At 42.6% G+C, this 13,014-nt stretch overlaps 1 protein-coding gene across 1 annotated transcript in view; it reads right to left on the reverse strand.

Moving 5' to 3' along the window:
- The window catches only part of Iqgap2 (IQ motif containing GTPase activating protein 2), a 139,636-nt gene that overhangs the window by 51,693 nt on the left and 74,929 nt on the right, over nucleotides 1-13,014 (reverse strand). The window contains exons 13-15 of the mRNA XM_036207454.1: nucleotides 9,598-9,765; nucleotides 8,150-8,292; nucleotides 3,910-4,080 (exon numbers count right to left, since the gene is read on the reverse strand). Coding sequence (XP_036063347.1) covers nucleotides 3,910-4,080; nucleotides 8,150-8,292; nucleotides 9,598-9,765 — 482 coding nt within the window. The remainder of the gene's footprint in view (nucleotides 1-3,909; nucleotides 4,081-8,149; nucleotides 8,293-9,597; nucleotides 9,766-13,014) is intronic.

Raw genomic sequence — 13,014 nt, forward strand, 5'->3', positions numbered from 1 at the left:
TCTCCAGAAACCGGGCCTGCTGAAGCAGGTGTCTTGCTTGATGATGGGTACCCAGGACTCTAATCACAACATCTAAAGATTGTGATGTAGGGTAGTTAGGAGGCTCTGAATGATTTTTTTTCCCCTTCCTTTTAAAGTCTAGCAACCTACCAGGCTAAGCCTATGGGGTTGGCACAGTGAACAACTGCCCTAAGGGGGTTCCCCTACTTTGCAGCCCTTAGGCTCTTCAAGTGCTTCACACAAGTCATTTCTTCTCTTTGCCTGGAGGCTTGTGGCTTCCTCGTCTGAAGTTCAGTCAGTTCTAGGGCTAGGAGTTTTCATTTATGTTTTACTTATGTGTCTGCCACATGGGTGTGGGTATCTGTAGAGGCCCAAACAAGGTGGTGTTGGATCTCCTGGAGATCTAGTGTCAGGCAGATGGGAAGCACAGGACAGGGGTGCTGGGATCCACACTGAGTCCTCTGGAAGAGCAGCAAGTGCTCTTAACCGACAAGCGATCTCTCCAGCCCAGCTCTGGGTATTTTTTTTTTTTGGGGGGGGGGGGAACTGGGTTTCCCTGTGTAGCTTTGTGCCTTTCCTGGAACTCGCTTGGTAGACCAGGCTTGCCTCGAACTCACAGAGATCCACCTGCCTCTGCCTCCCGAGTGCTGGGATTAAAGGCGTGCGCCCCCACTGCCCGGCAGCTCTACGTTTTGATATTAGTCATTACCACATCCTTCCCCACGAGAGGTAAGCCAGTTTTCAGTAGTTCAAAGGAAAAATTTTCCACTGTAGTTATGTTTGTCCTGTTAAATAAAATTTTGTTTTGACCTCTTCCCACAGAAACCAATGATCTTAATACTGGATCCCCACCATCTGTTCTGTGTCGTCTCTATTACCTCATCACACACTGAGCACTTAAGAGCAGCAACTCGAGATGTCTTCAGTGTGAATTGTCCCACCCGAGCCTCACAATCCTGCAGGGCATTAGAACTTTTACACGAGGAAATGTGTCTTAAGCCAGTCACTTATTTATTCATTCATTCATTCATTTATTAATTAATTTATTATTTATTTATTTTGTTTTTTTCATTGAAAGCATTTCTCTGTGTAACTTTGGAGCCTGTCTTGGAACTCACTTTGCAGACCAGGCTGGCCTTGAACTCACAGAGATCTGCCTGGCTCTGCCTCCCGAGTGCTGGGATTAAAGGCGTGTGAGCCGCCGCCGCTGCCGCTGCCACCAGGCAAGTCAGTTACTCTTTCTCTTGGCTTTCTGTCTGATTCCAACTCTTGAGGCCCATTCTTTTCAATGTTTATTTTTTTATTCTTCACTTTCATTCATTTACACTTGATGATGTCACGATTTAATTGCTTCGGCTGTTACTGATCCATTCACACTTCTCCCCACACACCCACATACACAATGTCTCATTATTAAATTCCTTAAAAATTTCAGTATAAAATTTTCTTCTGGAAGAATATTGCTGGACACTTACTTCATTTACATTTTTACAAATTATGTTCATTTTCTATATATTTGATATAAACAAAATCTCCTTTACTTATGTATGATGACTTTTTCTGGCTTACTAGTTTTTGAACTTTGGCGTGTGTGTGTGTGTGTGTGTGTGTGTGTGTGTGTGTGTGTGTGTGTGTGTGTGTTAGGGACTGGACCCAGAGCCTCAGGAATGCCGGTAAACACTCTACCACTGAGCCATACACCCAGCTGTACATTAAGCAATTGTATCAGAGACTTCTACTTGTTCTACACCTGGATGGTTTGTTGGGGAGCAGCTCGGAGTGCTTGCCTAGCATACACAAGGCAGTGGGCTTCCAGCATTGAAAGCAGAAACGCAAATAGATTCTCTGTGGTTTCCCTTCATGTTGGATTGGACATCTGAGGAACTGTAAGTGTAGCCTGGATCTGGCTGGCCTGGGCCAAGAAGATTTGCTTCTGTATTTCCCTTTAAAGCTGTCAAGAATGTATGTCTGGGGCCAGCTGACTGTCTAGAAAGCTTGAGCTGTTTTATATAGGGGAAGCCTTCCAGTATTATTTCTTCTTCCTCCTCCTCTTCTTCTTCTTCTCCTTCTTCTTCTTCTTTTTTTGAGACAGGGTTTCTCTGTGTAGCTTTGCACCTTTCCTGGAACTCACTTGGTAGCCCAGGCTAGCCTCGAACTCTCAGAGATACTCCTGGCTCTGCCTCCCGAGTGCTGGGATTGAAGGTGTGTGCCACTGCCGTCTGGCTCCAGTATTTCTTTAATGTGCTTTCATTAGCAACTCTGGTGAGAAATTAGATTAACATGATGCTTTTCAGCTCCTGGCTGTTTGGTTTTATGGCTCAGTGTATTATTCCCTTCAGGGTCACATCGGTGTCATTACCTTACTGTTAGACCTCATGCCTTCATTGCTGGGAAAATGTCAGATGGAAGGAAAGAGGGCATGGCAGATAAGTTCTGAGTGTGAAGACATGCTGTTCTTCAATCTTGAACGACTGCTGTGGTAGAGGAGCAAGGCCCCGTGTGACCTTCTCCGCCCTGTCCCAGCACTGGGTTCTGATGGAATGGGCAATCTCTAACGGTGGGCTCTTCTGTAGGACTCCCAACTGAACTCTTGTTCCAACACTGGAGCCTGCAGGGCTGGTCCAAGTTGCACCACACTGGCTGACAATTTGAATTTTGTTTTAGCTTCGATGGTGTAGCTTATTCTATTTTTAGGCTGTGTTTTCAACACATAAGCTAGAACAATTTTGAATTAGAACTCAATGGCTCACATAAAAACAAAAATAAAAACAAACAAACAAACAAAAACCTAAGTGTCAGGTTTACAACAGAGATTTCTTAAAAAAAAAAAAAAAAAAAAAGAGTCATTTTGGTCCTGCTAACACCTTGAGCAAATAAAACACTTACACAAGACACAAGAAGACCAAGTTAATAACTGTCATCCTCAGCCCCAAATAACATAAACACAAGGTCCAGGAGGCAAAGATGTTCACCAACAGCTGCAACAGAGATGCTCTTCCACTGAAATGTCTCCAGTTTAGGAAATCTCACAGATACGGGCTGAAGCAAAGCCCTGCAAGCTCCGCCAGTCCGTGACATGCTCGTGTTAGCCTCCGGAGAAAAGGATACACATGCAGACCCTGGGAAGCTAGCGTGGTGCCTAGCCAGGGGTGGCGCAAGAATAGAGGAGAAACATCTAAATCTGACAAGTTCTCCTCCTCCCTTGAGAATCAGCTCAAGACATTTCTGTTGTGTCACATTTTTTTTTGTTTTTTGTTTTTGTTTTTGTTTTTGGAGACAGGGTTTCTTTGTGTGGCTTTGTGCCTTTCCTGGAACTTGCTTTGGAGACCAGGCTGTCCTCAAACTCACAGAGATCTGCCTGCCTCTGCCTCCCGAGTGCTGGGATTAAAGGCGTGCGCCACTACCGCCTGGTGGGCATGTTACAATTTTTAAAGAGGGGGTGTACAGAGGAGAAACCCTGCAGGCCTAAACAAAGAGAGGCTGAATGTGCTCTAGCTCATTTGTTCTGGTGGCTCAGGCTAGAAGAGGCTAGACAGTAATTGCCACACACTAACCCCTATAACTCCAAGTGCAGCAGAAGATGGGCACATGGAGACGCTGCTGTTTGGAGAAGCCCAATTTCAACCCCTGTCTGAGGTAGCCATTCAGCTCTCACAGGTAGCTCTGAGCAAGGTACCTAACAGCAGGCAGATCTGAGCAAGCCTGAATACTCTCCCGAGGACCACAACCTAAAATACATCATCACCAAGGCAGGCCCCATCGTAAACGCTTCCTAAAATAGGGCACCAGCCAGGGAAGAGTCTGCATTCAGCTCAATTAGAATGCTCATAGCTGACTGTTCTGTTTTCAAAGGAAGCATTTTCAGAAGACAGGACCACTTGCTGTAACTGTGGTAGGTGATTCACATACCTGTATTTTGACCACACTGTCTACTTGGTCATACAAGAATGATTTCCTAGCTTCAAACTCTTCCCTAAGGAGGGGTCCTGAGCTTGTGGCTTCAAAGCGGAGAAGCAGTTCTTCTGGAGCAGACCATATGTTCTCACGGATGTAATTTGCTGTGACTTCCTCAATGATGTCCTGGCAAGAGACACGTCTTATGGTTACTCTCCACACATCAGGTGAAAGGAACACAGAGAACAGCATTTGGAAATGGCAGCTTTTAGGAAATGAAATGGATTGTTCTTTTTGGCTTGGTTTAAAGACAAATTTAACAAGAACCAAGGTGTGATCTGGCTTTAGCTTCTTTCCAGTGACAGGGTTTTTGAGTCCTCGGAGCTTGGTGGCAAGGTGGTATAAGAAGGTGTGGAAGGACCTCACATGATGCCGGCCTGAATTCCAGAGACTGTAAAAGGGTCAAGGTTGACTACCATCAGAATGGGCATCGTCTCCCACTCCCTTGGACTACTGGGGCAGGGGGAGATGGCAGTGACCAGAAAGTCCTAGGTTCTTCTTTTCCCTTCCCCAACCCCAAATGACGTTCCTAGGGAAATCAGATACTGGAGGCGGAAAACAGGTAGGAGAGGATGGACAAATGTTATCCAGGACAGACAGGAAGTCCAGAGGAATGGGGGAAAAGAAGGGGATTGTGAGACGTTTTCATGTGGGCTCCTGATAGGGTTTCCCTTCACTCTTAGTAGAAAAAAAGACTGGAGTAATCCTCCAGCTGGAGCCATCTTTTTTTTTTTTTTTTTTTTGGTTTTTCGAGACAGGGTTTCTCTGTGTAGCTTTGCTCCTTTTTCCTGGAACTCACTTGGTAGCCCAGGCTGGCCTCGAACTCACAGAGATTCGCCTGGCTCTACCTCCCAAGCGCTGGGATTAAAGGCTTGCGTCACCACTGCCTGGCTTTTTTTTTTTTTTTTTTAAAGATTTATTTATTTATTATGTATACAGCATGTTTGACTGTAGGCCAGAAGAGGGCACTAGATCTCATGGATGGTTGTGAGCCACCATGTGGTTGCTGGGAATTGAACTCAGGACCTCTGGAAGAGCAGTCCGTGCTCTTAACTACTGAACCATCTCTACAGCCCCCAGCTCTAGCCTCTTATCAAGCACATCTGCACCCAGCTGTTGGGCTATTCAAGCAGTAAGGAAGAAAATAATTTAAAGGTGCAGAGAAAGCATTAAGAGAAGGCATATGCAAATGTATTCATTGAATAAGGACATTAACTTCAGGTTATTGTTTTTAAAAGGCTGAGACCATTCACCATTTATTAGTTCAATAGATGGATATTCGGTGTAACAGAAAGTTGTATCTGGGTATCTTTGCATGCCAGATGAGTCTTTTTTTTTTTTTTTTTAAACTCAAATTTTAACTCTTTAATGCTGCTTCTTCACAGCATGGCACATCTTTTCAATCCTGGCATGGGATTTGGAAAAAAAAAATCAGCACTAATCATTCATTGCTCTCATATTCTTTGCCTAAAATGTATAAGCACTTTGGACATCTGAAACTATTTAATAAACTACGTCCTTTAGGCTTTTTCTTCTTCTCATGTTCAGTTTTGTCATTAAACACTGTCAGATTCAGGCCACATTTTCCCTTCAACCCCCAACTTGTAGCACATATTTCTATGTGGCTGTATCTCTGAGGCTATTGACTCTTGTTTTTATTTTTCTGAGGCGGATTCTTAGATAGTCTTGGCTGGCCTCAGATTCACAGAGCTCCACCTGTCTCTACCTCCTGAGTGCTGAGACTTAAAGTGAGTGCCATCACACCCAGCAGCGACTGACTTTTACTGATACTAATGTGATCTATATTTCAGTGCTGTATTATTTAATGTGTTATTTATTAAGTGCTGTATTTAATGATACTAATGTGATCTGTATTTCAGTGCTGTATTTTCCTTCTCCAGGACAGAATGATTATTAGCAGTGTATTCTCTCTGAACATACTCTAACATATTCATCAGCAAGTCTCATGTCTTTTGAGTCCAAGGCAATCTTAGTGAGGATTCTTTCCTGAGCCTTGTCCCCCTGGGAAGCAATGCTCATTGTCTGTGTCACAGTAAAGCTGTTTCTTGTATTACTAATTCCAGAGCAATGGGCGTGCAATATCACACTTAGATATACAGGTGGCTGCATCAGAAACTTGCCAATAGTGGGAGACTGGGAAAGTGGGAACTGGACACCCTGGGAAAAGCCTCTGTGTTACTGACACATCCCGTGCAAGCTGTAGAATCAACGCAGGTTCCTTCATCCACTCACTCTACCTCATTTTCCCCACTTAGGAACATTGACGGTGACAGCCTATGCTCTACCTCCCCTCCGGGGATGATATGTGATCAAACTGACTGGCGGTGCCTTGGAAAGAAATATGCTATGTTCATGCTTCCTGAAGACCTGTTTGTAGTGCTACTACTCACTCTTCGGGTGCTCATGGGCACACATGGAAGAGTATTTCTAGCTGCAACTTCCTTCTGACATCTGACCGTCCTAAGAGGGGTGATTCCATTTACACACCACTCTGACTTTATTCACTCCATTCTTCACTACTCCAACTTCCCAGAACACAAAGGATCCCGTGAAGAAGGCCACTCTAGCAACAGCTACCTGACCACCATCTACTTATGGCTTAGTTCTTGTTTTTATGTTTGTTTGCTTTTTTTTTTTTTTTAAGGAAACTTTCTAGAGAGTATATCTATCTATCTATCTATCTATCTATCTATCTAGATTTCTTTATTACACATACAGTGTTCTGTCTGCATATATCTCTGCAGGCCAGAAGAGGGCACCAGATCTCATTACAGATGGTTGTGAGCCATCATGTGGCTGCTGGGAATTGAACTCAGGACTTCAGGAAGAGCAGCTCTTAACAGCTGAGCCAACTCTCCAGCTCCATCTATTTATTTTCATGTCCTTAAAAATAAATTTAATATAGCATGGTCACAGAGAGGTGAGTCTCTGCCAAGCTGTTTCTTTCATTCCTTTACATAGGATGGGAGAACTGAAAAGTCCAAACAAATAAAAACAAAACAAAACAAAGCAACAAACAAACAAACACCCCCAAATCAAAAACAAAAACAAATGATTTAGAATGGAGCCTGAAAAGGGCTTTTTGGACCAATGTTTTCTACAGCTTTACTCTTAAGTTGTTTTTCTTTCTTCTTTGAAAATATTTAGAACTGAGTTCTTGTACATCTCAAACAACAACAACAAAACTACCGTGTACTTGGGAATGAATTCAGACTAAGATGGACGAGGCAGACAGGAGAAATCACTTATGCTTTGCAACTTTGGCCAATGTTCCATACAAGAGGAAAGAGCATTAGACCAATGAAGCCAACACAGACACTTCTGAATGGGTTTCTTCCTCCTGAACTTAACAGCCAACAACAATGTACTCACTAATTGATACATTGTTTCTAGTAAACTCAAATAGGTATGGAAGAGAATAGAGAAATTGTTTTGGCAAGTAAAATATGGTCAACTAAAACTTTCAAATATGGGTCAAGGATCTATTAAGAGAGATTTCTAGAGGTAAAATGTAAGTTTGAATTCACTATATCATGTTTAAATTTGGGTCAGTACTTAAATCAAAGTCATATACAAAATATACTCAACTGTACTTGGATACTAGAACATACAAAACTTGCAAAAATGACATTAACCAACAAAAACACGCTAAGACAATTGTTCTAGAGAAGCGAACATTTAAAGTCTTCCACCCTGTTCTTGTACCTCTCTGCTGTCTGCTCCTAAAGCCATCCTGGAGATGGCTGGACTTATCTGTGGCAGAGGTGTCCATTCCAGCACTTTGTGGGGAAAAATTTATTTGGAATGGTCTCACATTAAGTTGTAGGCAAACAGAGAAAGGAAAGATATAAGACATATTGACAACTAAAAATTATTATTAGTCAAACTGAACTTTTCTAAGAAAAACTTGAAGATTGACTTCTTCAAGTATGCTAGCATCTCCGATGAGCTGCCAACGTTTCTTCCTTTTGGTTCCCTTGATTCTCTTTGGTTAGCTGTACCAGCATATGGAACTAATGGTTTTTAATAAGGCAGCACACTCAACTCCAGTCCAAGAAGACTATTTCCCACACATCCTTCAAATAAATTGACTAGTCTCCTCCATCACTTCCATGATGAAGAAGCACAATTCTCTTTATACAGTTGAGTTTTCCACGAAACACCAACCTCCTACCTCAATTTCTTCTCCTGTGAGCCATGATTCTTTAGGCAAACATGATTCAGGTGAGACCCAAGAACCTTCTTTGGAATCTGTGTTGTAATAGTAGTTGTATTTCTGCTGCAGGTTGAGTTTGACCCATGAACCTTCACCAGACACTAAAGAGAAAGAGTTCGTTAGCATCTGCAGAGGAATGGAGTTCTTACACGTTCCTACCAAGAAGTTCAGCAACATACTATTTATCAGGTCTCTGGTTAGAAGGGGATAGGGGGTAGATAATTAGGTTTGATAAGTCAAGTCTGATACACTAGATATCATAACCTAGCAAAAATATTTTTCACTAAGTGTTCAGCTGGTTATGTTACAGTCGCTAGAAACGACAGAGTAAAATGAATTTTGAGTACTCAATGGCAGTGTCTTACCACACACCTACATTCCTCTACCCTCACTCCCAAATGGAGAAAGATAAATATCTAACACTGACTATGGACTCCAATTCTTTCAGGGGAATGGGTATGGTATTTTGAATGTAATTGGCCCCCATAATATCACAGGGAGTGGCACTATTAGGAGGTGTGGCTTTGTTGGAGTGGGTGTGGCCTTGCTGGAGAAAGTGTGTTACTGTGGGAGTGGGCTTTGAGGGATCCTATGCTCAGGATACTACCCAGTGTGTCACAGTTGACTTCCTACTGCCTTCTGGTCTACCTGAATGCTGCCGTTTTCCCTGTCATGATGATAATGGATTGAACCTCTTAAACTGGAAGTGAGCCATCCCAACGAAATGTTTCCTTTGTAAGAATTGCATGGTCATGGTGTCTCTTCACAGCAATAGAAACCCTTAACTAAGACAGATGGCCTGAGTACATGTACACCATGGCATATGTATGGACGTCAGAGGACAATTCTTAGGAGTCCATTTCTTCCTCCTACCATGTGTTCTAGGCCTAGCATTCAGGTCATCAAACTTCCATAGCATGGGCTTTTTTTACCCACTGAGCCACCTTGCCAGGCCCTGCTGTCTCATCTGTCTCCTTTACTGAACAGTCTGTTTGCAAGTTCACCCATGTTGTAGCATGTATCTTCTCCATCTCTTTTGGTGGCTGCTAATATTCTAGTATATGGATCTGTTACATTTTACTTACCTATTCCCGCTTCATATCCCCTGTTTAATATTGCATAATTACATATCATTTGTCTCATAAAGGATTACATGATAGCAGTTACTAGCAGAAAGATCTGTTTTTTCAGTTCTATGATGCTAGCATCTATGCATTGCTGCTGAGATAACTGCAGCTTTAAAAAAGAACCTAAAGCATTTCCTTTGCCACAGATGCTAACAATTTCAGAAATATTGGTGTAAAAGCAGTAACTGTCCCCCAAATAAGAAATCACAGAAATCACAATGCCATAGAAACCACCGTATTTTAAATGACATATTTGTGCTAAGTCATGGAAATGCTTACCGTTGTCAGTCTTGGACTCTTTCCTTTTCACAAGGGTATCGTAGTACTTGTTGGCACATTCTGGGATTATGTTATGGATGTTACTAGAAGAAGACCTTAGTACAGACAAGATATGTTCCGATTGCTTTCTATCCAAACACTCATTGACGTCAACGACCAGTGAAACCCCTGGGTCATGAGGACAAAAAAAGTTTCTGATAGTCATTACCTTTTACTTTTCTAAGGTATATAAATACACACTTCAACCTTCTAGGATGGCATTGGTATTTTGGTATTAAACCTTTTCTCTGTCTGATAGTCTCACCATGCACACTTGGCCAACCACCAGGTCTCCTATCTGTCTGGGTTGAAAAAAGGAGGTTCTATGGGAGCATGGCATGTTAAAGCTCTAACATTCTCTGGTTAGGCTTGTGTGGAAATGACAATAACTAGGTGGTGCTTGTTGTGATGTAAATATGCAGGGTGCATGGCAGGGTGGCTCCACACTGTGATGTGTGTACTCAAGACTGATAGGGAATGAGACCAATGGTGGATGTACAGCCCTGATCTAGAACTTACAATTGAAAATTCACTTTATGAAGACAATTATTTTGGAGTCAGTAAAATACTAATTCAGCTAAAGAAATCTTAATATTCTCTTGTATTAAATTAGCACTGTTGACAAGGTTGTCATAATCAACCTAAGGAAATGTTCCAGAAAAGCCCAGTGAGTAGAGATGGGCAAAAAAATCCAGAAACTTTATTTTGGATCAACTTAAACTTAATAAGCCTTTCAAATTTCTGCCTCATCATCACATAAATAAAGTCATAGTGAACTCTTGGATACTTAAGCGAATCTAGTGAATTCTGTATTATTATATACTAGGAAAGACTGCCCTGATCCAACCAATGAAATTGTTCTTGTAACCTGTAAATACACTAAGTTAGAAATGAAGGGGGACAAGGGGAAGGCAAGTTAAAATACTTTCTATATTTCTATATATTTCTATATTTCTATATCTTGATGCAAAGAAGGGGAAGATGGATGTTCCCCCTCACCCATGTGCCAAACTCTAGCAAGTGTTAAGTGACTGTCCTTATTAGCTTTGTCAACTTGACACAGCCCAGAGTTGTAGTGGATAGCCATCCCAGCATTGGCCTGGAAGTTCCAACCCCCATTGAGGCTTGTGGTCACGCCCACAAGGCGGGGCGGAGGAGGAAGCGGAAGACCCAGGATTGAGAGGAGGGCTCTCTCTCTTGGTTCTGGGACACCGGACGAAGGAGGTAGACCGAGCAGAGTTCTCTAGAGAACATCGCCAGACTGCGCCATACCTTTGCCAGACCCTACAACCAATCCCTTCATTTGTAAGTTACCCCACAAAATAAACTTCCCTTTTAACTACATGGAGTGGCCTTAATAATTTCACCAATACAGAGTCATCTGAGAGTATTAGCCTTGATTGAGGAATAGCCAAGTTCAGACTGGCCTGTGAGCATCTCTGGGGAAATTGTCTCGATTATTAATTGATGCACAAGGACCCAGTACACTGTGGTTAGCACCATCCGTAGGTAGGTAGCCCTGGACTATATAAGAAATCTAACTAGAGGTTGGAGAGATGGCTCAGAGGTTGAGAGCACTAACTTCTCTTTCAGAGGTCCTGAGTTCAATTCCCAGCAACCACATGGTGGCTCACAACCATCCATCATGAGATCTGGTGCCCTCTCTTCTGGCCTGCAGTCATACATGCTGTATACATAATAAATAAATCTTTAAAATAAAAAAAAAATGTTAAAAAAAGAAATCTAACTAAACAGGAGCCAGAGTGCAAGCCGGCAAGCAGAGTTCTCCTGTGGTTCCTGCCTCTGGGTTCCTGCCCTAAATTCTGTCAATGATAGATTGTAACCTGGTTATATTAGCCAAATAAACTCTTTTCTCCTTTAAGCTGCCTTTGGTCAGAATGAGACTAGAACAGAATATATGGTTGTCATCCAATTATGCTTGTATGCGATGAATAGTATGGGTAATATGATGAATAGATAGGTACAGCAGAAGGAACATGGAATGTGTTGACTTTGGCCAGCTTGGAGTCAAAGCCCCGTGAATCCAGAGATGCTCACAGACAGTAAATTCTCGTGAGTGCCGAATGACAGATACAGACAGCAGCAAGCCTTTGCTCTTGTGCTGAGTGAGGTTAACAGTGGTTACCCTCCTCTATCATGTCCTCTCCCCCCAGGAAAGCTCTGGAGGATGAAGAGCGGACATGGGAAAAGTCCTTGGTTTCAGGGAGGTAGAAAGACAAAGAAAAATTCCTGCATGAACTACATGGGATGGCTGCATTGAACTCACATGGCCAAACTAATCTTCCTTGAAAGATGTATGATGAAGGCACAAGCTCTTGAACACAGAAATGTTTCCTGCAGTTGAATGTGGATGAGCAAAGAACTCCCACACGGGTGGATTTCCAGTACTGGAACGCTTTTCCCTGAAGATCTAAAGCAGGCCTCTGAAAACCCCCAACAAGCAGCTGAGCACTTACTGCTCCTCATTTTACTAACTGTGGTAGCCAGTAGGTGTTTAATGCTTGTTGAGTCGTACTGGGCAAAGTAAGTGATACTTGGGAGGACATGGAGTGTTTGGATGTATTCTTTAGCACTACATGTCCGCCAAGTCCCCTGGCTTTTGGTATCACTTTTACGAACATCTGCATGCCAGCCTGTGGCAGTCAAACTCTTGGGAGTTTTGTGGCTTCTGCAGGAAACAACTGTGGACTTTAGAACTGTGCATATGGGAAGAGCAGGCTGGCTCAAGTCTGTCCCAGGGGTCCCCTGTGAGTAGAACAGAGTAGTTCTAATGCCCAGGATGCACAGTGTCTATTCTGATGACTTAGGCACCTTCTCTGTGGCTTGTGGTTGAGTCATAGATAGTAGATGTCAGATAACTGACCTTCAGAAAGTCAAGTGCTTTAGACCTTAAGCTTTACACCAAAGGGCTCTCTTTAAAGGATGCACTCACAGGTAGATAAACACCCAACATAGCTATCACTAGTTCCTTAATGTGTAAAGCATGGGTCTCTATATGGTACATAAACAGGTATACAACACGTCTGTGGTATTGTAATGTCAGCATGAGAAAAGTCTAGGGAGAAATTTTTACTCCTTAGGGTATAATGATTGGGTGGGTGGGGGGCGTTAAAAAAACACTGCACTATGGACGCCAATGTTCAGGGAAGCAAGATACTCCAGTGAAAATAAACACATTGGCACTTAGCCCCTCCCTTTTTCAGTCTGGCCTATGGTGACATACACGGGCCAATGCTCTTTGTTAAATCATCTAGGATGCTTCAAACCTACAAGTAGTTGGTTTCCATGCAAAGCAGGAAGATAGTTTTTAAAAGTAAGTTGGAATTTCCATCAAAATCAGGACATTCTCATTTTAAT

Source organism: Onychomys torridus, chromosome 15 (genome assembly GCF_903995425.1).
Source record: "Onychomys torridus chromosome 15, mOncTor1.1, whole genome shotgun sequence".
Taxonomy (NCBI): domain Eukaryota; kingdom Metazoa; phylum Chordata; class Mammalia; order Rodentia; family Cricetidae; genus Onychomys; species Onychomys torridus.